The sequence below is a fragment of the Corvus moneduloides genome, chromosome 9, assembly GCF_009650955.1.
Source record: "Corvus moneduloides isolate bCorMon1 chromosome 9, bCorMon1.pri, whole genome shotgun sequence".
NCBI lineage: Eukaryota > Metazoa > Chordata > Aves > Passeriformes > Corvidae > Corvus > Corvus moneduloides.
The window spans coordinates 12,767,098-12,793,135 of NC_045484.1; the positions used below are offsets into that span (position 1 = coordinate 12,767,098).

Below are 26,038 nucleotides of genomic sequence, written 5' to 3' on the forward strand. Positions count from 1 at the left end.
TTTTGCAATTAAAAAGTTACTATTTTCCCTTTAGTTTTACTGATCTGAACATGAGCCAGTAATGTGCCAGTACAGCAAAGAAAGCAGAGAGCATCCTGAGCTGCAGCAGAGGGATCTCTTCCTTCTGTTCAGCCCTGCTGAGGCCAGGAGCATCATGTCCAGTTCTGGGCTCCTCAGGACAAGAGAGAGCTACTGGAGAGTGGCCAGGAAAGGGCCACTAAGATGAGTAAGGGACTGGAGCATCTCTGCTGTGAATAAAGACTGATGGAGCCAGGACTGCTCAGCCTAGAGAAGGCTCGGGTCTTACCCAAGTACAGAAATACCTGAAAGCAGCTGTAAAGAAGATGGAGCCAGGCTCTTTTCCATGGTGCCCAGTGAGAAGAGGCAATGGGCATAAACTGAAACACAAGAGGTTCCATCTCAACATCAAGAAATGCTTTCTCTGTGTGAGGGTGACCAAGCACTGTCACAGAGTACCCAGAGAGGCTGCAGAGTCTCCATCTGGATATATTCCTGAGCAACCAGCTCTCAGCAGCCCTGCTTCAGCAGAGCAGTTGGGCAAAATCACTCCTGAGGTCCCTTCCAACCTCAGCCATTCTGATTATATGATTTCTTGATTTCAGTCATGACTAGAAACAAAATATTCAAAATGCAATGAAACTATGGACTCTGCTACTGTGTGAAATTTGAACGAGGTCCCACAGGATTCAGTCAGTGCTATGGTTCTCTAATTTTGTATCTCTGGGTTTAGTAGAGTTAGACTGATAAAAAAACTTGAGTAACTTAGGATCAAATGCAGCTTTTCATTAGCATTGTTTTCTGCTCTGTGTGTTTGTGAAGTTGGGCCAAAATTATTTTTAAAATATTTTTCCCCCATGGGTTCTCATGTATGTGTTTTTGTAGAAAACCAGATGGTTTTAAATCAATCAGTAGGCTTGTTGACTTTCTTTTCCTGATGAACATATCCACTTCAGGTTTTTAAATAATGTATAAATGAGAAAACTTTCATTGCACTCACTGATAGATCAGCATCAAGAATTCTGTTTCTTATTTAGACACATATCTTATTAAAGTTCATTGGTGCATATGGGCATTTCAGCAATTAGGGAATTAGGATAAGAGACATAGTCAAGCTTAACAAATTAGAGAGTCAGATTCCCAGGCTGCACTCTGCAGCTTGTTTATGGAATAATAAGCATATGTTGACAGCAACTGAAGTAACTATTAGTGGAAAAGAGGCTGCAACTTCAGCATCAAGAAACAAAGGATCTGCATTCTGTAAAATCAGAATAGCAGGTCTTCCCAAGGTGCTTTCAGTAAGTGGGTGATGTTCAACATTCTTTGTCTTTCCTTAGAACAGGTTTACAGAGGAAGCTTTGATTGTGTAAAGGAAGGGACTCAAGAATGATTCCATCTGGAGCAGTTCTGATTTTCTGTTATCAGAAGAAAGGGATACTTTTGTCTTTTTTTTCTTTTCTTTTTTTTTTCTTTTTTTTTTTTTTTTAATCTGGATCGTTTCAGAGGTCTGAGAGAGTGCCTCAGTTATGTGCCAAAATTAACCATGGTAACATCTGGCTGGCAGAAAAAATAGAATCAGGTTGAGGAAGGTAGAAAAGCTTAAACTGGAACTGATGGAATAGGGCAACTATCAGTCAGACTGTGCCCAGAGGAAAGCTGAGAAGGACCCAATATTTGAAAAAGCTGGAGCCAGATGACCCCTTTGTTTTTGCACAGGTGAGCAGAGTAGGAGGCAGACACAGGCTGTTAGGCAGGCAGTACTGTGTAGGATCCTAATGTGATCCATCAGGAATGCACTAACACTATTCCAGTATTTGAAAGAAATAATTTAGCATAATTCAAAGATGAATTAAACAGTGCTATTATAAAGTGACATTCTCATTCAGTTTATTGACTAATTTTGGCCTGAAGTCTGGGGCCACTGATCAGAAAATGAAAATTCTGTAAAATTTACCCATATTCTAAAAAACAAAAATATTTCCTTTCTATTCTTTTTGTGGCACTCATATTGCCTTTTTTACCATTTCTATATAACCTTCATCTTCCCTGGATCTTTATTTCTTTTCATTTTGTTTTTGTCTCACCTCCACTTTATCCTTCATGTCCTCCCACCTTAATCCTCCATCTGTGTCTTTCTTTAAAAAGCATTTTTATGTCAGGCTTTATGGTTCATAATATACATATGTAAAAGTGTATTTTCAACTGTCTTTTAGCTGCATCACTTATGCATTCAAACTCATTTAATCAAGCTCTCCTAGAGAGATCTGCAAAACTGAGGGCAATTTTTACTGCTGTACCACCTCAGAGAGATTGGAACTGAGAGATGGAAGAGGTATTAATCAGCATTTCATTTCTAAGCATACACAGGCAGAAAGGATTTCTCTTTTTTATTTCCTAAAGAGAAGGAATGTGTGACATGGAATTTTTCATTCACCTCTTCAGCACAGATATGAATTTTGCTCTTCTATAACTTGTCCAGGATAATGTAATATTCTATAATTATTTCACAGGGTTTTCAAGGAAAAACTGGTCCTCCTGGTCCTGGTGGTGTTGTTGGCCCTCAGGTACATAATTTCATTTCATAGTGAACTTCATAAGACCAACATTTAATGGCTAAATTATGGATAAGGCAGTTGCTTTTGTTGTATTAAAAGGACCATATCAATGGTTATATTAACTTTTGCAACTAAAGTTGCATAATAATATATTATATAATACTATATAATATACTTAGTAATCATCAGTGATTCCACAAAAAAAAATTAAATATTTAAGTTGCCTTTCCACTTTGTTTTATGTTTTGGGTTGGCTTTTTTGTTGGTTTGTTGTTGTTGTTTTGGGAGTTTTAAATGTGATTATGAAATTGGTGGTTTACAGACGTCAAGAAGACAGATTTCTCTACCATTAAACATTTTAGAAAGAGCAATGCAATCAGCGAATTTCTTGCCAGAGAAAAAGTTTCAGTAACTTTTAGATTGTGGAGGGATAAACTATCAAAATTGAATTTGATTTAACCGTACTGATTTTCAACTTAATTAAGCATTTGGAACTTTTTTAGCTAATTCCCTCAGTGGAACTTTTGAATCTGCAGAGAGATCTTTCAACTCTTCTACCTTGCAATTCCTATTATTCAGAAAAACAACAGTACAGAAGTGTTTTAAGACAATAGTATCTGGATTTCTCTCCCATGTCCTTTTTGTAACTTTCTCCCATACACGCCGTGTTTTAAAGCTTCAGTGCTTAAGGAACAAGGTCAGGATTTCACTCTTTGGAAGCTGCACAGACATGTCTTCAGGCAAAATGCAATGCAAGATTTATTTTATAGGACAAAGATATTTGTAAATCAGCTTTGCCTGGAGGGAAGGTGAGGAATGTATGCTAGCCAGTGGTAATAGTGTTTGGTAACATAACAGCTGGATATTGAGCATCTGCTCCTCTTCACTTCCTCCCACACCCCGCAAGACATTAAATAACTTCAGGTGACTAAAGTTTTACTTTTGTGCTTAGGGTCCTACTGGTGAGACGGGGCCAATTGGTGAAAGAGGTCACCCAGGTCCTCCTGGTCCCCCAGGTGAACAAGGCCTCCCAGGTGCTGCAGGAAAAGAAGGTGCTAAGGTATGATGGGGCTTTGGGGAACAAATTGGAAGGGACAGATAATCTGTTGCCAGTGTGACATTTCAAATCATCATGTAGACATGCAGAATAAAATCAGAACATACAGTGTAAAATCATGATTGGCAGGTTTCACCCAGAAGGACTTGGAAGACTGGAAGATTCCAATTTTAGAGCTATGTCTGCTTCCACTGAAATAATGAGAATTCTCGTGAGCCAATAATTAATATTTTTGTAATAAAAACTAAAAAAAAAAAAAAAATTGCATATACTATGCATTCAATATGGTAATACTTAGTAATGACATATTCACACCAAGGTGGAAAATTGCACATTGGCATTTAAAGTCAGATGTGTAGTAGTGAATAAAGGGCAGAATTTCAGTGAATAAATTTAACTCCTTGCTTACTTTTTGGCTACCATCGGGGAACAAGATAAATATTACTTATCTAGTTACTATGTAATTCTATTCAATTTTTGATTATAAATGGGTATCAAAAATTTTTTTGAATGTATCTTTAAACATATTTTTTGGCTTGTTGTGCTTTTCACTATTTGCATTCTATAACTAGTACTGTATTTTGTCAAAGTTCATTATAAATTAGCCATAGACTACTGTGCTGATAAAAGAATTAGTGGGTGAATAGCTGGGGGCACAATCTTTGTTTTCCTTACTATAGCTAGGATCTGGTAGTTCATTTTCATTGCTCATTGTACATTGCACATTTTTAAACATATTTTTTAATCAAAATGTAATATGTTTCCCAGGGTGATCCAGGCCCTCAAGGCATTCCTGGCAAAGATGGACCAGCAGGTCTTCGTGGTTTCCCTGGAGAGAGAGGCCTTCCAGGTGCTCAGGTATAAGTGCTAGAGCAATTGGCATGATATTTCTAAATAAAAGAAACAAAGTATTAACTCCTTTATTTCATGAAGTCTTCTATTGCACTTAAAATAAATGCAGTAAGAAAACAGACATCAAACATCCAACATTGTGAAATATCATTGGCTAAATAGGAAGAAAGAAAATTATTCCCGTTTGCTTTTTTGGATCTTTCCATGTTTCCTATTATATGTGTTGCAAAATTACTCTTGAACTTTCCAGTTTAGTAAACAAGTGTTCTTTTTCCTTTTCATTTTCTAGGGTCCAGCTGGTCTGAAAGGAGGGGAAGGCCCACAGGGTCCACCTGGACCAATGGTAAGTAAACATAACAATTTAATGGAAATATAAACAATATAACCTAATAACCTTTTTTCTTCTTTAGATGCTGTGGTGTTTTGATTAATGCAGTTTGTAAAACAGCAGACAGATCAGACTTCTACAAAGTATCCATGCTAATAAACATGCTAGGATTATGAAGGTTGAGAATGTCTGAAGCCTTCTGCCACCAGATTTAGTTATGATATTTGCTTGCTGCTCAATACTTATACAAATTGGTTTTGAGATGAGAGGCATTTTCCACAGTGGAAAAATCCACAGATAGTGTGACTGGTGGACTCATGCTGTTGTGGTGGGCTTGCCTTGGCTGGATGGCAGGTGCCCACCAAACTGCTTTATCCTCCTCAGCTGGACAAGAGAACACAAAATACACTGAAAGGCTTGGGAGTCAAGATAAGGACAGGGAGATCAGCCACCAGGTACCATGGTGGGCAAAACAGACTGGGAAAATGAGTTTCATTTATTTTCAATCAAATCAGAGTAGGATAGATAAAGAGAAACAACAACAAAGTCTGAAAACACCTTCCCCTCACTCTCCCTTCTTCCCAGGCTGAACTTCACTCCTGATTCTTGCTTTATCCTGCCCCCAAGCAGTGAAGGAGGATGGATAATGGAGATTGCCCTCAGTTCATCACACATTGCCACTCGGTCCTCCTCATGCGGAGGATTCCTCACACTCTTCCTCTGCTCCAGTGCGGGGTCCCTTGGATGTGAGACAGTCCTCCAAGATGTTCTCCAGCATGAGTCCTTTGCACAGGCTGCAGTTCCTCATGAACTGCTCCAGCCTGGGTCCCCCATAGGGTGCAGTCCTTCAGGAGCAGGCTGTTCAGCATGGGTCACCCATGACCTGCCACAAGTCCTGGCAGCAAACCTGCTCCACTGAGGGCTTCTCTCTCCACAGGGCCACAGGTTCTACCCAGATCCTGTGCCAGTGCTGGCTCTGCACGGGGTCACAGTCTCCTTTGGGCATTGACCTCCTCCATGGGGTCCTCCATGGGCTGCAGGTGGATCTCTGCTCCCCTCTATTGTGCATTTTTTCCCCACTTCTTAAATACATTATCCAAGAGGTTCTACCCCTGTCACTGATGGGCTGGGCCACAGCCAGTGCTGGATCCATCTGGGAGCTGTCTGGCATGGGCTCCATTGGACATAGGGGAAACTGGCATCTTCTCACAGAAGTCACCCCTGTAGTCCCCTGCTACCAAAACCTTGCCATGCAAACCCAACACTCCTGTGTTCCCTTTGTACAACTGTGTAAAATCATGTCATGCAGGAATTTTCCTTCTTGGCATTTGAAGCTCAATAGTAGAGTGTGCTTCATGTTACCTGTCCTCTGTTGTCATGCTTTATGCAAAGAAGTTCTACGAGGATGCACTGGTATTCAAAACATGGTAGAGTTATTCCCAAATGTGAAATGTGTAGATTTTGACAGTATTCTTGTCAACTTATTTCTTTCATTCAGTGCAATTGAAGTTAAAAAAGAAAAGAATCAATCATCACAGCTATTCTTGTTAGAAAAAGAAAGTAAAGGAGGAGCTGAATTTCTATGTATTTCAACAAAGAAGCTCTCTTATGTCCTTGAAATTCATATTCAGATTAGAATGCATTAAACAAGGATAAAAAGCCACACATAGTACAGTACAAGTAATACATGGGACTTGAATTCTTAAAATTATTATTGAATTCTTAATGCCTTTAAGCATCTATTCTTTAAAACAAGAACTTGAATTTACTGTTCTTAACACTGTGCAGTATATATGCATTCCAAAAAGGCACCAAAACAAAGTAGCTGGGAATGGAATGGAATGGAATGGAATGGAATGGAACGGAAGGGAAGCTAGTAGGGAGAGTCAAAAGGGGTATCATCTTACCCATCTGAAGAACCTGAAATGTTAAAGGGTGAATCAAAATCAAGAAAGCGCAGAGCAGAATAGTCTCTTCAATCTAAAGGTCATGTCTTGATTTTTCCTGAAGGAGCCCCTAAGGCTGGCTGAACTCTCAAGCAGATAGTTCAGGGGCAGTGAACCAGAGCCCTTCCGAGCACGCACAGACCAGCCAGCACAAGCAAACCTGACGTGTGACACAGCCCCCTTTGCCAGACAGCATTGCCCACACAGGAGCTGTGCCACTCCTGCCATGGTTCCTGAGAAAGACACATCACACAAGATGTGAGGCAAAAGTACATGCCTTATTTAGTGATAGTTGTCTATATTATGAAATACATATGTTTGAATTTAAATTCAGATGAGCCATGTTTTTCTAATTCTTACAGAGTGTGTATAAGTAAGTTTTAGTTGAATACATCAGAGCTTTTTTGAGGAGAATGTCTTAATTATCCCCATTTACAATCCTTTGGTTCAAATCCTGGAGCCCTCTCAGAGCTCTTGAATAGTATTCCTTTCATGTGAAACTAAATTGATAGAGAAAATCCAGGAACACTATTAATGCTCCCCAGCTAATGGGAGTTCAGTGCCAGACTGAAATCATCATTAATTATAGCCCAGAAACACACAGAGTATGAGTGTCAGGAGCACACTACCAAGAACTTGAGTTTATAAATCCATTCCTCTTGGGGTCACCCTTCCTGCTAAGGTAAACAGTCATAGAAAGAAACACTTAGGAGTCTGAGAATTTTTGCATATAATTGTTCCAATCTTCAAGAAATAGATGCAGTGGGAGCAGGAGTTGAGTAGGAAGGGCAAAATTTTTAATTTTTTAAAATATATTTTGAGATCATTGTAGTACAAGCTTGGGGTACAAAACAGGACCAAGTTGCCCTTAAAGTGTTTCAAAAGTCCTCAGTGGGATTTTTATCTATTTCATCTTTAATTACTAACTTGTTATCTTGAAACAGTTTTCAGTGAAAAAAAGGTGCATAGGTGCCCTTAAATACTGGGTTTCTGCACACCTTCAAGCACCACAATTAAACAATTAAACAGTTAAATTGCTTGCTTTTTTCCACAGAAGCTCCCAGCAGACCGTGAGCATCACGTAGTCCTAAAATATTTTCCCATCTATTTTTAGCCAACAGCGGGTACACACAGAAGTTTAATTGTAGTGGAGTCTTCATTTGCCATTTGTAATAGGAAGAGAATTCATGCCATTGGATGACTTTCCTGCGATTCCCTGCCAGTACCAATTGCTTCTAACCAGCACATATAGTCAATTAGAAGCTTTATTTGGCTGCTGCATACATCTGCAAGCATACCAAACAAATGACTGCTCCAAGTACTGTGCATGCCAATTACTCTGTTTAGAGGGATTTGGACAAAAGAAAGAGATGCATGAATGCATATCAGAGTAAGAGGGGATCTGCAGGATTGGGGGGTTGGCATTTTCATGGTTTGAGGGGTTTTTTTGGGGAGGGGTTGTGGGGTTTTTTGTAATTGTGGGAATTTGTTTGAATTTTTTTAACAGTTCTCTTTTACGTGCTACCTTTGTTGCTTTTGTTTGTTTTCTTCTCTTCCCTACTACTGTGTGGAATGCTGAATGCTGATGAGAGAAAGCTCTTTGGAATGTCAAGCAGTCATTTTTCATTCGCTCATTTAGGAATAGGATGCTCAAATTAGACTCAGAATAAGCCAGCTGTAGGCTACCCAATTATCAGCACTGAACTATCTAGACCTATCTTCATCTATCTGATAACATTTTACAGTCATGGGGACCTTCACTTGTTGAGCATTTTGTTAACCACCAATAAAAAGTATTGCTACTACTATGCAGTATATACAACAGCTATAATTACATATCCCCTCACAGGAAGTGAGATAAAACCAAGGTTGCTAATGAGTTTATAGTCTGTACAATGGCAATACAAGACAAAACATGACACTTCCATCCTGTAGATAAGTTTTTACAAACAACCCAAACATACTAATAAAAAGATTCCAGGATGTGAGTACCACAAGACCACAGGTTAACAAGTGGTTTTGTAACATAAGGAGACTGTTACATAGTGGGGCAGAGTGACGAGAAAAGATAACAAACATAGAGAGAACGGACTTAAGAAGCTGCTTAAAATTCTTTTCTGAGTTGTGACTACAATTTAATGTATTCTGCTTTGCTCAGAGGCCATTCTCTCAGAGAAAGGAGTGGTTCCTTCAAAACAGAAGGTGTAGTCCCTGTTCATAACTCATGTGAAATGCAAAGATAGATGTGAAAAGTTGGCTGATTAAAAAGAGCTAGTGGAAATTATGGCCTCTGTTAGTGTCTGCTGTCTGACACAGGAAAGATCTGTGAGTTATTTGGGTTTTTTCCTCTCTATTCTTAAATCCTCCTGATGAGATGACCTAAAATTGTTTAGGTTATGAGAGCTGACAAGATCAGAGACCATGGTAGTATCGCTGCAGGGTAATGACTTTTTCTTGTTGAATTCACTGAAGCCTTAGGAACTAAACTAACGAAAATAGGACAGAAACTTAGGCAGCCACCTAGACTTAAAAAACTCCAACATCTGGAAGGATAAGGTCATCTATGATTTCCATACAAATACTTTGTTTGAACACCCATGCAAATTCAGATCTTACTGAAATAATTTGCTAAAATATTTTAAGAAACCATTCAGCACTCTTTTCTGCCACATTTATCTGGAGGGGAAAGCACCTTATTATGGAATTAGCACCAGTGATGCTAATGAGGTCAGTCCAGGACAAGTATGTCCTGAGTAAAAGCAAAAAATAGGGTCCTCATAGGTGAAAGCATCTTAAAATTCCGATGTCTAAGAGGCAGAAAATTTGATCTTGTTTAAACATGAAAAAAAGGCTATTTAGGGTCTGAGGCTACACCACCATATTTTTTTATTCCATGATCATATGGAATCATCCCACTTCTAGTATATCAATCGGAAAAGTGAAGTTACCAATCATAACTTTGAAGTGTTGCAAACTATCTTGAAGGAGTAGAGCTGAAAAGTTGGGGAAATGTTATTGTACAGCAAACAAACCTTTAATAGTACTCTATTAATGCAAAAATTGTAAGTTATTTAAAAGACAGAAAACAAAGATGCAGTTTTAGTGGTTTTCGCTACAGATAGTGCCTGTCTTTTCACCTTTAATTTGTAATATTAGGTTTTAACTTCTACTGTGCTTATCTAAAAACCTTCTCAGTAGAACACACTAGATTAGTCATTATACTTGAATGGATTTTTACAGAAGTGAATTGAAATGCAGCAATGTGATCATTACAGCAATGAACAGCACAAAACTTTACTAAAAGTTTTGCTTGTGGTGTGGCTTAGTTCTGTATTTTGATATGGTGAATATTCTTTCATCAAAGTAGTATGTTAATGTATTTTGAAAACATAGAGGGAAATAAGTTCTTGAAAACAGGCTGGTTTCATGCACATTCTCATTATGATGAACAAATACAGGAAGTGGTATTTACAAAAAAAAAATAGTGTTGCATGAACTGTATTGAGTATGAACTTCAAGGTAGTCCTTTCAGCCTTTTTCCTTTACTTGCACACGCGACGGATGCGTAACCTTCAGGCAGCTGAGCTCACATCGATAACCAGCTTCTCTGCTGACTTGCCTCTTGAAAACCATCAGCAGTTACCAGGGCTCTCTCAGAATTCCCTCCTCGTTTGTATCTTTTTCCAGGGCTCGCCAGGAGAGCGAGGAGCCGCGGGCACTGCTGGCCCCATTGGTCTGCCAGGCCGTCCTGGCCCCCAGGGGCCTCCAGGCCCCGCAGGAGAGAAGGGCGCTCCCGTAAGTAATCGCAGTCCCATCAAACCATCCCAGCACAGACTTTTCACTCCAAAATGCTACTTGGTCCCACTCTGGGATTTCCCTATTCAATACGTATTCTCAGGATTCCCAAGGTATTTATTTTAGATCTACAAAACAAGTACATAGTAAAACATTAATTATCGTGCTCTCTAAGACCAGGAATGGTTAAACCTATTATTATCACTGCAGGGAGTGGATATAAATCAGTCTTTCATTAAAACTTTGTACCCAGCCACTCTGCATTAGAGTACAAATGTGTTTGACATCAACTTCCATTATTACTTCATATAATTCTCTTATATATTCTCTTCCCTTCATTGTTTTCTTTGTGTTGTGGGGTTTTCTGTTTTGTTGGGTTTTTTTTTTTTTTGGAGGTGGGTTTTTTAGTTTTGTATTGGTAATGTGACTCCCTGTACTGAAATTTTCATTACACTCCTGTGATAATGTGCATTATTTCATTTCCTTCAAAACCAGGGTGAAAAAGGTCCCCAAGGTCCAGCTGGACGTGATGGAATACAGGGTCCTGTAGGACTTCCTGGTCCTGCTGGTCCTAGTGGTTCTCCTGGAGAAGATGGTGACAAGGTGAATCATTATAATTAGTGCATCTGGGAGAAGATCTGTCAGTACAGTTCTCTGTAGCTTTCCTCACAATAAATAGGGTGACAAAGCAACAAATCTTTTCCCTGCCTCCCCCAAATTCCCTCTGCCTACTGCAAAAAAAGACCTAAAAACCTCTTCTATAACCAAATGTCTGAGGGACAGATGCCATGGGACATTGGGATTTGTGTTAAAGAACTAGTAGAATAACATTTATCCTGGAAAAGAAACAAAGATGAAAGTGCGGCAAAATAAATCAAGGCAAATGATGCCAAAATTGATTTTTGCCTATTTTAGCAACTTGGTCTACTGAATGAGTAAGATGAAATGTTTTCAGTAATATACAGGGATTTAGAACCACTGTTGATAGGTTGAGGGTGTCAAAATAATTATGTTCACAGCAGAGATGTTCTGTTGACTTCCGGCAGAATTTAGGACATGGCACCTTTCAGGATCATCTGGTGTGTTTGCTTGATCCAGCACTTCTGTTAGTTAGCACAGGGTAAAGGTAAAGATTTCAACAGCCATTTTTGTGATGCATGAGTGTTATTTATCCCACAGAGAGTATTTTCTGTGGTTTAATTTAATTGTCTTTTATTACTGTATAAAGGAAACACTTATTTTCTAACATGGTTTCTTGGTGATTTGAATAATTTTGAAGCTTTGAAATACCGTACACTCCAGTGAGAAGCAGTTGTTCAGTCATAGACAGTTACATGAGTCTGTAAATCAGGGTACTTTCATTATAAGTTCATATTGAAGATGACATGAGGAACACAATTCCCTTTATTTAGAGCTCAGTTGCACTATACTTCAAAGCCAGGTCTTGTTGCCCTTTTCAATTCAGCAATCAATATCTGGGTTAATATGACATACTGTTGATCACGGCACAATTGCTCCCTTTAGGCTTTCACACTTGAAGCAGCAGTATAAAACATAGAATAATCATATCAAAGGGCACACCGTGATACTGACTTCAGCTAAGTGTGGAGACCATTTTAAACAAGTTTAACTTTTAACTTTCAATTACAGGGTGAAATTGGTGAACCAGGTCAGAAAGGTAGTAAAGGCGACAAAGGAGAAAACGTGAGTAACAAAATCCTTTGTGCATTACATCTATTCTTCATAAATAAAAGGTATTCATGCATGAAATATGCAAGTGGCCTTGTTACATAAATGAGCAGAAACAGAAACGCATTCCTAAAATGTTCCTCCAAAATGTTCTATTCATGCAACACTAGAGGTTTGTACTTACAGATCCAGGCATGTATTTAGTGTTGCTCGTATTCCTAGAGCTTACAGAATCATTACAAATTAGAAAGGTAAACTACATTCTTGAGCACCCATCCTGTATCATTGAAACTCCTCCATTCTGCGTTTGAACAGGGAGAGACCAAGAATTCACGTACGTTCTCTTACTGTGCTGAACTTCACTGACTGCACAGCGTGAACATACCCAGCTTTGGCTTCTTAGCCATGATGATGAAAACTATGGAGACTCACTAGGGAATCTACTAATATAGTTTTAAAATTTTTGAAGGCTATCTAATTCTTGGGGAGCACAATTAACTGATGGCAGCATTTCGAATCAGTAAAGACCACAGATGAAATGGCTTATACAAATTTTTGTATATTATCATTAGGCCTATTAGTGAACCTAGGACTAATCAGGTTTCTACTGTCTTAATTTGATATTTTTCTGTCTTCAAAAATTAATTCTAAAGCACTTCCTGTTTTTATTTAGGGCAGAAATATAAAATTAAGCTTTTTGCACTGGGAAATGTGAAGCTAGAAAGAATAAAACTAGCATTTATTTATTTCTGTTTGATTGTGGTTTCTTTCCTAAAAATTCAAAATTGAATTTTTTCACTTCTGCTCAATTTCAAGATAAACTGGTACTTTATTTGAATACTTTTCCTTAAGAAAAAATTGAGAAGTAATGGCAGAAAGATCCCTTTTATTATTATATTTCAACAATATTCACAGTTAGCAAAGCTCCAAACGCAGCACAGGGGTATTCATGGCTAAGTATATTTATCTTGAAAACACTGTGTGATTTTTGACATTAACGAGTTACAGAACAGTGTATTATTTTTAAAAATTACACCAAATTTATGGCTTACATATTATCAGATGATGTTTATGGGAGGATATGTACAAACTGCAGCAAATCACAGGTCACAGAATTACAGAATCACAGAATGGCTTGGGTTGGAAATGAACTCCAAGATCAGCTAGTTCCAACCTCTGATTCCAGTTCCACTTCAGGCTCTGCATGTAATCACAGGCACATCCTGTTTTCCCCTTTGACATGCCTCTTCATTAGAGATGCTTTGCATCAGAGAAATTCAGGAAAAAAACACGTGCCACACTCTTCTGTTTCAGATAATTTTAGCATAGCTAGTTATGCTGAGCATTAGACTGTGACCACAGTTCCCATAGTGAGTACTAATGCATTTGGGCCTGTTCCAGCAGACCTGCTTTACAAACAAAGTGTCTGCAGCATTATCATTTGAGAATGTATCCTGGACTCTCAGTCTCAAGGTTTAATGCATTTGAGAATATTGCACATTTCCCTTGAAATACGGGATTCAGTGTTCAGGCCTTAGTTGAAGTGAATGTACCTCCAGTTGAAGTCATGTGTCTTGAATCTATTTGCCCTCCACTGCAGTCATTCAACCCTGACAATTTCAGAATGTGTTTATTTTAAATCTGCTTTCCTTTCAACATGCTGATAGATGCCTATTGGGGCAGGGAGAAAGGGCTTGTTGGTCACCTCTGAAAGGTTCTGAAGAGGAAGTACCCAGTTCTGAAATCACAGGACATAAAGAATAGATATTTACAATCTCCAACCACCCACAAAAGGCCTTGGTGGGCATTTAGAGCCTGATCACAGCAAGGATCCTGATCAAAGAACTGATTCATCTTTCCTGTTTAAGAAGAGCTGGAAAAATCTTCAATTCCCCATTGAAATGAACAAAGATTTATTTTTGTGGGTTTGAAAATACCGAGCCTAACTATGTTGGCATACTCTAGCTAAGACAGCACAATTTTGTTGCTGATGTGGTGTCCTCTCTCGAACTTCAAAACCTGCACAGTTATCACAGCTGCCTTTATTAACTGAAGATTCTCTCATGATTCTGATCAGTCTTTCTCCATTTGCCCTCCAGAGCAATGGAAAAAAAGATCTGGCCGTGTGTCCAAATAACTCTTCATTAATCAATTGCAGAGTATGTTCCAACAGTGCTTTATTTCAAAATGGGTTTTTAAATGAGTTTAAAAATATGTAGGCCTCATTCCAGAGCCTATAAAATGAAGGAGCACTACATTGCAGTGTAGAAAAATCCACACATGCCAAATCCCTTCCTCATGGCAACACTTCCCAGTCAGCTGGAGCATTCCTCGGAGTCCTTTCATTTAGATATGCCACCACAGAGGCTAGAAAGCTTTGTTTCATATATTGCCATCATGTATGTGACAAAAATAAAATTGTAAAGGAGAAGAAATACACTGCTTGACACTTCAAACTCCCTAGAAAATAAGATGCTCTAAAATATACATAAAACCCAGAGAAAGAAATAGGCTACAAGACTTATGTCCCTTTATTTAATTTCCCCTATAAATTACACAATAATCTAATTTTAGCCCTAGAAAAGTCTGTAAATTCCAGCATTATTCTGCTCTAAACTAGAATTTGAAGCCTAGAAGTTGCAGGAAACTTGGCATCTGAAATAGACTAGAATTAGCCAAGGCCAGGTGTTAAGTTTTGTGCTTTCTTAGCTTCACTCTTTATCAGTCTAGTTTCTCTAGTGTTGCATAAACAAATTCAAACTACCACATGATTTAAACCCCATCATAAAGTAGTATTTTGCATTCCCATACTCTGATGGCTTCATTACATCACTTCTGCATGACTGACGTCTAAATTATGTGCAATATAATTTAGTTATTATTCTGAAGGGAGAATGAATAAAAAGAAGTTCCTCTGAGAGACTGGTTTTTTTTGCCATTCTGTTGAAAAGAGACTTAAAGAGAATGTGATTCCCAGTGCTCAGCAAGAACTTGCACTTTTTAATGTCTCCTCGAGGTCAAAATAAGCTTTGTGCCCTTGCAAAAATAATTAGCAATTTCATAAAAAATACTCCAAATAATAAGCATTTGAATTAAAGATACCTTTTTAGATGATGCTTGAAAAGTTGAGGGGTATTTTGCATAAATCTCATTGAAAGTTTTGATATTTTTATTTGTGAAAAAATATTTTCATTTTGATTCATGTTCTCATAGAAATCTATTTTGAAACATTAAAAATGAGCTTCCAACAAATGCCAGTATTGTCTATTATAGATGTGAAAATCTGAGGTTTTGAGAGATAAATAATTTGTACTGAATGGAAAGGACTTGTGAATGATGCTACATCCTCTTTTGAGAAATGTGGAAGTGCTGAATAGGTTGTGATCCTGCAAGTAGGGTTTTCTCTCATGTCTGTATTTGCTTTTACTCTCATTGCAGATGCCATAATCACTAACTTTTGGATGTATGTTTGTTGCAGGGTCCTCCAGGTCCACCAGGTCTGCAGGGTCCTGTTGGTGCCCCGGGTATAGCTGTAAGTAGCTCCTTCAGAGCCAAGCCCAACCTTGCCTAGCTCAGCTGATACTGAGTTCTTTGAACTGTTTGCTCCTGACTCGGGAATGTATTTCAAAGCACCATTAACAGTTCTGTCACTGCCCACTTACATGCAGTTCTTTATTGTAAACAAGCCTGCATGGGTGTTACTGTATGGCAGATTTACAGCAGGGCAATAACTTGACAAAATTATTAAAAATGAAATACTGTAAATAGTGAATGGGAGGCATCCTTTCAGTGAACTTGTTTGGTGGTGTGTATGGCAGCTCAGCGCAGGTGCAGCTAAAAGAGAGTGTCTCTTCTTGAAATCCACCTGATACCAAGTGAATTAATTCTTATTTTTATTTAGAAGGCTCTGAATTCTTCTGATCTGCATATTGGTAGAACTGTATGCTACTCACATTTACATAGGTATTCAACAGTTACAAGGTTTATGCAGATGTGAAAGAGAGGGCGAAGTCAGAGACAATTTTTATGCGACATGCAGCACTAATTGACCTACATTAAACCAGAGCATGTGCTGGTATTCTGTTTGTGTAACAGATTTCATCCAGCCAAGATGATGAACATTCATTTGAAAAGTCACTTGGTGTGATTCTGAACCCTTTTGTAGTTGTTTTCCAGTTATTTCCATGGAGCTTTTCCTGTTGGTATTACCAGACCTGTGACAGTTTTGCTCTTCATTGTTTCCAAACAGGGAGGTGATGGAGAGCCAGGCCCAAGAGGTCAGCAAGGGATGTTTGGGCAAAAAGGTGATGAAGGTCCTCGAGGCTTCCCTGGCCCTCCAGGCCCTATTGGCTTACAGGTAAATTCCTTTATTATTTTACCTTCCATCTGCAAGAACACTGTTTTCTGTGTCAGAAACCGAATGACTACTGTCTTCTAATAAATAGATGATAGCATCAATTAATTAGAACGGAAGGATGCCATTCTCATAGGGTTCATGCATAAATAGCAGATTTAGTGCAGCAGGAAGTTAGTGGGATGCACTGGAACTGAACTGCTGGCTAACACAGGCTTTGGAATTTCATTCAGTAATTCATTAATTTCAGCCAATTTCTGCTTTAACAAGAGCACTCCTTTACACTGGAGATACACACATTGAGGAAAAGATTCAACCAAGAGATGTATTTAGCATGGCCTTGTCATTTACAGTATTTTCACAATAGGTTTTAGGCACACGGTGTATCTCCGTGATACCATCACAGACACTACTTGCAGCCTGAGAGGTTAGCAGAAGCCCATAATGCTTATATACTGCAGCCATCAGGCAGGTTCCTACAGTTTCATATTTCTTCCTCTTAAAATTGGTATTTCATGAGGCAAAAAACACAAAGCAAGCATACAGTAAAATGTAGTCTTCTCACTTCTGCATTCAGAGAATTACAGTTGAAAAATCTGTTTTTTCAAAAAATTAATTTGCTTAAATATAATAAAACAAAGAATAAGGTATTTAGGACCTTGATTCATTTCTATGTAATTAACATTAGAGCACAGAACACTTACTACTTCTAATCCAGGAACTAAGCTGTAACACGAATCTTTAAAAAAATTATAATAATGTTTGAATATATTCAACAGTATTTTCCTTTCTATCCACCGTGTGAACTGACTCAGCTCTTTCACTAAGCTGAACCTTAACCTGTAACTATATATTTTTTAATTTTTAATCTATTACACAATGCAGTTCACAAAACTTACAGTATATAAAATTTATAAAACATTTCAAACTGTTCATTTCTGCACCAACATTTATATCTTTTGTAGGTTTATATTGCCTTTGATATGGAAAGTTTCTTTATTTTCAGAAATAATTACTCAGAAAAAAATTTCAGCACACAGCTTTGACCCTCCATTTAGGAATGCCCAGCTTAGCTTCCAGCTAGGTATCAGTTATTAGACAGACTTGGATACTTTGCTTCTAAGGGAATGTTTGTGTGATGCAATGCAACACCTGCCAGCAGGGTTTGTCACATCCAAGGGACACCTAATTAAAGCAGTTACACAGCTTGCAGTACTCAGGTACCTTAGACATCTTTGCATTCCACTTCACTGTGCTGCACTGACCATGTTCAGTCAAATTTTTTGTGTCACCTAGTTTAAGCATCCTAGGACTACCTATACATTTACTGTAACATGAAAAATTCCCTTTCCTTTCTTCCCATTTTAATGCAAATAGGTATTTTTTTCTTGTTCCACCATCCTGCCCCCTCCCAAGTTCACAGGTTTGAAATGTACATCTGATTTATATTGTTTCATATTGATTTATAACTAATCATTCCAGGGACCCTACCAATAGTATTCTCCTCTGTGTTTTATAGGGTCTGCCTGGTCCACCAGGTGAAAAAGGTGAAAATGGTGATGTGGGCCCAATGGTAAGACTTATTCCCCACTGGTCACTCTGAAGGACATAAATATTCTCCATATATTACTGTCTTTTCTCTATAGCTCACCATTTGATAAGATACTCCTGAATTTGGTGATCGAGTATGAAACATTTTGTGTAACACAAAAAAATCTCTCTGGGATTTACTTTTCTTTCCCACATCTATCCCCTCATCATTATTCTCAGGACTTATGTAACATGAGAAGATACTGAAAAATAGATAGCAAAGCAGATGCTCTGGGTATCTGAGACACAACAGTGACAATTGGGTTCAGGAAAGAAAGAGGAGAAGTAGATACCACCGCACCAGAGAGCCTGGAGCTGCTTTCCTAAGTTCAGGCCATTGTTATTAACATACAGCTTCAGGTACTTGCAGGCCAGAAGACAGTAAACACGGCTTGGCACTGTTTATTTTCCCTGGGTGATACATTTTGCAGCTGTTTCTCCTCCTGACAGAATGCCTTGTGGGCTGTTCCTGACTGCCAGGCACACTCTCTACTCTATACATTCACCTCCAGCACCTTGTGCCAAGTCTGGATGCTTCACTCCTACACTCATCTGTAGGCACCATGGTGCAGTTCTGCCACAGGGCTGTCATGGACACTTGAGCTGGTCCAGGGTCTCTGCACAGTGGGATGGGCAGGCAGGGAACTTGTAGGGAAAGAACCAATCCTCGGGGGGCCCGAAGCATCAGCTCATTTTCAGCTCAGGTGCTGTGTAACACAGCCTGATCTCCTGTCACCTTGTGAACTCATCCAGTGGGCAGCAATCTGGCCCTGCTGTTCCTGTTGCACAGCAAAGATTAAAAGCCCTCTACAGATGGAGCACGTTACTTTCCATTGGTCAGAAATCCCTACTGGACTTATTCTTTATGATTGTAACTATATTATATCTGTTCTATGATTCTGTGATATCACATTGTCTCTTTGATACAGGGTCCACCTGGCCCGCCAGGTCCAAGAGGTCCCCAGGGTCCCAATGGAGCTGATGTAAGAATCAATCTATTTTTTTGTCTTGCTAATTGACTAATAAGCACTTTATTTTGGATAACTATATTTGGGATAACAAATATCTTTTATCACTGTAGGGTCCCCAAGGCCCCCCAGGCTCAATTGGCTCTGTTGGAGGTGTTGGTGAAAAGGTGAGTGTGGATGAAAACCCCCTAGAAAGAGAACCCATTGGAGTAGGAATGCTATATGATATTCATTCATTACAATTATTTTCATCGCTATTTTCAGTTCTCTATTCAGAAAATTTTCTGCAAGGATATGGAGTAAGCTTGTTTGGGGTTTTTTATTTTTGTGTTTTATCCAAGGAACATGCCAGATGTATCTTCCTTTTTCTTAAAGGAAAGATGACGTATGCATGGATGTAAGGGCTTTTTTCTGTAATTTATTTGAAGCAACAGAGTAAACTACTATTTAGTGCTGAGCCAGCAAAAATTTCAAAAGAGATGCCTGTTTATTTTATCAACCTACATGACCTCGACCACATCACCTATGTAAGCCTAAAAGCCTTTTGCCGTAATGTTACAGATTTAACATTAATTTTTTCCTGAACTTCAGAATGGGAAAGAAGATTCTCAGTGGAGCATAAGATGGAGGAAAAAAAATAGAAATATGTTCCAGGCCACTGTATAAATAGTTTATTGAGAAACTATGTAGATTGGTCTTGAGTATTTAATTATTTGACACAGAGTATCACATATATTCAAACATCAATGTCAATGAATCATAGAAAAAACATCCCTAGGAATGTCAGTATTGGTAGTTTTCCAGAAAGCTTTCTATATTGTTAACTTTTCAGAACACAAACCAAGATTTCCCTTTTTCTAACTAAAATAGTCTTTTAAAAGAATCTTCAGGTGTTTCATGATTTCTTTCTACATGCCCATCAACCAAATCACTTGCCAGTGCTCTGGGATGTGACAAAGAGTGTACTAGAATACTACAAGATAATATTTGGTTTGATGGAAAAATATCCTACTTTGTCTCCCTTTTTGTCTTTTGAGACCAGAAGTACTGAGCCCAAACAGATGTCATTGTGTCAAGTTGACAATGCTTCACTGCAGTCCTTCTTTCTTAGCATGTGGCTCTGAGCATCAGCTCACCTTTTGGGAGCAGCATCATTCTGGTGTTTTCAATCTTTTTTTCCCCAAAAATTGCACAAGACACACAAAACACGATGCCCTCCTGATTGACTGCATTATTAACAAGGATTTTCCTTTTCATGTCCCAAGTTCATGACATTGTTCATCCAGCCTACTTTAAAAAAGGTCTTGGCCTCATGAAATGCTGCAGGATTTGTTTTTTTCTCTCTGGGAAGAGTACCAAAAATGTGACACAATCTAAGACTTGAGAGAAATAAAAAATTACTGGGAAAAGAGAATCTGTATGTCAGTGGAATACAGAAAATAATGGGGACTGTGGGAAGAAAAAAATTTCCTGTGACCACTAGGGTACTGAGAAAAATGTTAATTATGAGAACATCCAGGGTAGCACCTAATTATCTTCAGTGCTTTAAAAAAACCCACCTTGTATAATATTGTGGCCCACTGAACTTGATAGGAATTTTCCCATTGGTTTCAGTCACCTCTTTAATTTTCAGTGTTTCATGATCAAATTATATTTCAGTCATTTATGTAAAAGCACTGGCTTATATTGAACTCATTATTCCTTTGTTTCTCCCTGCAACTCATCTGTGTGATTTAGAATCACTATTTGTGATGATTAGGCTACGAAATTTAATTCAAGAACGTGAAATTCAGACTGTGTATCACTTGGTTGTCATTTTTTATGTCATTTTGTATTTCCTCTAGCTTATTTCCCATACTCTCTGCATCCACAAAGAGAAGCTTCCAAGTGTATTATTTTGGAAGTTTTTATTTATTCTAATTGCTTTCCTCCCTCCTCCTCAAGTTTTAGTACATGCCAGGGTTTTTTCCTTGTTAGGATATCTTCCTTCTTAATTTCAGTTCTGTTTAATGAGATTTCAGGCTTAGATATCATCAGGAGTTGTTTTGCCAGGGTGAGTTGCTGCAGTGGGAGGACAGTTCATGCTTTTAAACAAAACATGCATTTTTATTTTCCTCTTCTTCCCACACATTTTTTCCCCAATGTTTTTCTTATTATGTCAGCATGCTTTGGCCTCTGCACCCCTTTCAGGAAAGACATACCATACTACAGATAATTAAATACAGCGAGTGTAGAACGTGCAAAAACATTTTGGCATCATCCCTGTCACTGTTGAGGAGAGAAATAGGTTTTCTCACTTTCATATTTGAATGGTTTGACCAGAAGGTATTTTTTCATTAATACAGGGGTTTCAAAGCCCCCTTATCTTCTGGCAGAGATAAACAATTTTTGTCACACTTTGTGGCATGCATTTTTAACTAGCTTGTTGTTTCCCCTGCTCTACACACAAGGGCCTGAATGTTCAAAGGCATCAGCACTCAAATGTTCCTGTAGCCCTGCATTATTAATGCCGTAACCTCTACTGAGGGCCTGGCAGTGTTTCACTCAATAGAACCACTTAAATCCAGCTGCCACACCAAGAGCAGTCACTTTCTTCTGCTTTTAATTAAGAAAAATGGAAAACCATAATGTACCAACACATGCTTATCTCCAATTTGATGTCAAAGGTCTAACTTGCAGGTATTCTAAATAGCCAGGAAGTTGCTCATGACTTCTCCAACCTGTGCCTTAGAATGTATGTAAGAATTTACAACAGAGGGGAAACAGATCAAGTAATGTCAACCCCACACTTCCACAAAACCTAATGAAATAAATTTGCTGTTCTAATTTAGATGAATTTGTGATAACTGCACTGAGTACTGTGCTGTTCTTCTACCCTTTGTCCCTTCCACAGCACGTTAGAAACTATCAGAGTTAGAGAGCAATGCAAACCCAATGTCTGCAGAGCCTAAGCATTCGTTCTGTAGCCTCTCAGAGTCCAGACCTGGTTTACTGCTTGAAAAAGTCTGGTGTTAGAAAACCACTATACTCATCTGGGTTTACATTCCTTCCTATTATATTGTTCTAAAACACTTTTCAAGGTAGTACACTAATAAGGAGTCCAACACAGTAAACAAGTGAAATCAATAGTTCTCATGCTTAATCATTGATTTGTACTGCAGATAGAAGTGAGAGGACAAAATCAATTGAGTATCCTGGCTCTAAGTTTAGAAACATGTTTGATAAGTTTTCACAGACAATTTTATGTGTGCATATCATTTTTCCACACCTATATGTGCAGACACTGCTAAGGTACCTAATCAAGATGTGTCTGTGGCAGCTTAGGCTACCTGAATATCCATCCTTACAAATTACTTTAGTAACTTTACATGGCCTACTGACTGTGATTGCTTCTCATCCTTCTCCACCTCTCCAACATGCTTGTAAACATGAGCCCTTCCAGAAAACACAGCCTTTAGAATTTCTGTCAATTAAATTTAGCTCTCCACAGAGCCCTTATATCTAACACATATGCAGATCTATGCAAAAAAGATTCTCTTCTAGAGTTACAATTTCTCTCCTTTTTTTTTTTTGTTTTGTGAGAATGGCAAAAAGGAGCAAAACTGTAACTTTTCACAACCCAGTCAGTAGCAAAGTTGCCTCTCATTACTATGAAATGAAACACCGTGTCCCAGAATTTAACCAAAAGGTGGCAGCCTTCCATCCACTATCTCTGCGCTTTGTATGGACAGTTCTATAGAACTGGTCATGAGGAAAACAACATTTATTAAACTTGAAAACTTTTAAAAAATGTGTTTTAAATTTTAACTTTTAAACTACTTTGCCTAGCTTGGTAGAAACTTTTCTGCTTGCTTAATCCACAGAGATTTTCAGAATTAAGCATGTCTGCGAAATTACATGACGCTATGTAGTTTAAGATGTCTGTCTTTTCTTGTTGAAATTCTGTCAGAGGAAGGCTTTGCCTAAGAAAGACCATACTAACTTTTAAAAGATCTGAGCTGCTAACAAAAGAGAGAAAAATCTCCAGAGGTGGAATAAATCTATTATTAGATCATAAAATCTGTTTCCCAGCAGAACACGAAATATTTCCCATGGAGAAGGTACATCAGATTCTGAATCAATGCCATTGTTACTAAAAATGAAAAGAAAGACAAGGGCCAACAATAGCTATAGATTACACAATTTTTAGTAGCTATAAATATGCACTCTGTAAATATTTATCAGCTACAATCTTCTCTATCAAAACACTGTTTAACTCCCTTAACAGTTATCTAAACTAAATACAGCATTTCGTAGTACCTAATACTTGGACTATAAAATCACTGCCAGATAAAACAAGGACTGCATACACAGAAGAGACACATTTTTTAGTAGAGCAATGATACAGAAATATTAATATGAGATGAAACTTTAACTGGTCTCATCTTTCACAGATGCCCTTTAAGGGGAATATCTTGACATTTTCTAGCCCTTCCAATTTTTCAGTTTTCCACACTGCTGCTTGCTGGGGAGCTGCTGTGCACAGAGCTGATCTGGGCTGCTGCTCCAGCCAATGTCACCATGTGTGCTGGAGCAGGCACCCCCAGTGCTCCCCTGGTGCTCCCAAGTGTAGGTCAGAAGAAGCCCAATGTTGCACAATATCACAGAATGAAGATGTGTTTGTCAACAGGAAGGGTAAGAATTGTATTATAAATCAAATGTGGATCATCATAAATTACAATATTATTTAGCAGAAAGGCAGAAAAAGAGCTCACTCTGTGAGAAGCTGACAAGGGGATTACACTGCACAAGTGCTTGTCAGGAAAGACTGGGCACAATTAGTGCTCTTATGTCACTCCTTTAGTTTGTCCTGCAATGGGCTCACCTTTGGAAAGGGTCTGTATAGTGCACTCTGTAGGTATAGGATGGCTACTAACTTAATATAACTGATAACATAGTTTTGCTGATTCCAGACTTCATTCTCTGTTGTTGCAAAAATCTCGTTTGATTGATAGTAGGTATGGACAAAACCACAATGCCAATGGTGCTGCAGACTCAGTAAATGCTGTGCAGAGAATAAGGAAATGAAGATTATGAATTTTCCTGAAAAACATACTTAACACTTATTGACCTGAAGCATCCCCTATGGTTTTTGTTTTGTTTTAAAATGAATGCTGCATCACAGAAGTAAATGAATATTAAGTACTATAAGGGATCATTAATTTTTGAGATTACTACAAATTTAAGTGTATCTAATAAAACATACCAGAGTTTCTAAAGGCACATTCACCCTTTAATAGCGCCCTTTTTAAAGGGCATTTTAATATTGCTCCTAAAGTGTTGGTTATCTGTTAATTATCCTAGTCTGGAATTCAGTTGAGAGGTACTGAAACCTTTTTCCTTTAATCTAATGAAATATTTGCATTGGGCTGAATTCTGGTCCCAGTGAGGTTATCATGCTGCTCTGAGCTTCTCCGAAAAAAAGTTCAGTATCTACACCATAAGATTTGTTTTTAAATTGTATTTTATGATTTATAGTTTTATACTGACCATGTGGAAATGAAGAGGGGCATGCAGATCACACAGGTTAGGAAGGATACACAAATTTATTCCAGTTCTGTGAATTCAGTAAATGATTGGGTTTTCAGCACTGAACTACTCTTGTTCATAAATATAATTTTTGGCAACATTCATTTGGTTTGGAAAAAGAATATATTTGAGGGGAAAAAGATCCCCCCATTAGCAGCTGGATTGAAAAATTCTATGGGATAAGAGTACATAGTTCTTATCTAAGCACTCCATGACAATCACAAAGCATATTCTGCTATCCTTCCATGATTTGTGTCTCTGTGATATTAATAACTAAATATCCTACTAACAGAAGAGTTTTCTATAAAATTTTATGTATCAGACCACTGAGCTAGAAAATAATTGGTCATAACTAAACTTTAAAATTAAGAATTGAAAAGACAATCCTTGAGATAATACTGTGTATTAGCTCAGAAGGAGACTGAATTATCTTAAATATTCACTTAATCGTGTACAATCTTTGATGTGCACAGATTTTATTTCCATACAGTATCATCCTGAAAGCCATTTGCTTTACTAAATAAATTCCATCCCTGGTAAATACATTGCACACACCTCTGTAGCCTGTGGAGGACGTTTTTCTAACTGATGCTGTTATTTCATCCTTAGGTTTTTCTTTATATAATTTTTTCTTATCCTAACAGTAGCTATAGCAATAATCACAAACAGGAAATTTGCAGTATATGGGATAATAAAGGGGAAGATCTTCCAAAGCCCAAAGGGAAGTTTAGTCTCCATGGCTCAACAAAATATTAGTTTGCTGTATTATCTCTCAAATTTCAGACTCCAGTTCTGCAAAACCATATACATAACTCAACACCCTCTAGGTAGACCAAATAAAAACCAGTTCTTATAAGCTGTTTACATAAATAAACTTGGGAAGAATATGTAATAACAGAAGTAAATTCATAGAAATATTCTCCCTAATGACTCATAAATTTTTCTTATGCATCTATAGGGTGAGCCTGGAGAAGCTGGTAATCCTGGACCTCCTGGAGAATCTGGAACATCTGTGAGTATTTTGTTGTTGTCTTATCATTATTATGGTGAGCTTAGGTATCTGGCAGTGCTTGCTTTGGGAAGGATTTCCTCAGATCACTTGTGTACTTGTGTATGTTTTCTTTGAATTTTCAGTGAAGAACTTATACCTTTAAAATGCAATTTGTTTCCGTGTAATCATAGCCACATCTTGTACCAACGGAGGATGAAGATGGAGACTTCCTAAAAGAATACCTTTTTCCTTCCATAAGTAGTAACTTTGGCTTGCATGTTTTCCTTTCTGAAAACAGTTCACTGATGCAAACTGGGTGCAGAATTT

At 38.1% G+C, this 26,038-nt stretch overlaps 1 protein-coding gene across 3 annotated transcripts in view; it reads left to right on the forward strand.

Annotated features, from left to right (window-relative positions):
• Nucleotides 1–26,038, forward strand: part of COL11A1 (collagen type XI alpha 1 chain) — a 133,052-nt gene that overhangs the window by 88,674 nt on the left and 18,340 nt on the right. For all 3 annotated transcript variants that reach the window (XM_032117963.1, XM_032117962.1, XM_032117961.1), the window contains 13 exons: nucleotides 2,529–2,582; nucleotides 3,526–3,633; nucleotides 4,399–4,488; nucleotides 4,772–4,825; nucleotides 10,444–10,551; nucleotides 11,047–11,154; nucleotides 12,202–12,255; nucleotides 15,719–15,772; nucleotides 16,490–16,597; nucleotides 18,114–18,167; nucleotides 19,114–19,167; nucleotides 19,266–19,319; nucleotides 25,679–25,732. In XM_032117963.1, the coding sequence (XP_031973854.1) occupies nucleotides 2,529–2,582; nucleotides 3,526–3,633; nucleotides 4,399–4,488; nucleotides 4,772–4,825; nucleotides 10,444–10,551; nucleotides 11,047–11,154; nucleotides 12,202–12,255; nucleotides 15,719–15,772; nucleotides 16,490–16,597; nucleotides 18,114–18,167; nucleotides 19,114–19,167; nucleotides 19,266–19,319; nucleotides 25,679–25,732 (954 nt within the window). The remainder of the gene's footprint in view (nucleotides 1–2,528; nucleotides 2,583–3,525; nucleotides 3,634–4,398; nucleotides 4,489–4,771; nucleotides 4,826–10,443; nucleotides 10,552–11,046; nucleotides 11,155–12,201; nucleotides 12,256–15,718; nucleotides 15,773–16,489; nucleotides 16,598–18,113; nucleotides 18,168–19,113; nucleotides 19,168–19,265; nucleotides 19,320–25,678; nucleotides 25,733–26,038) is intronic.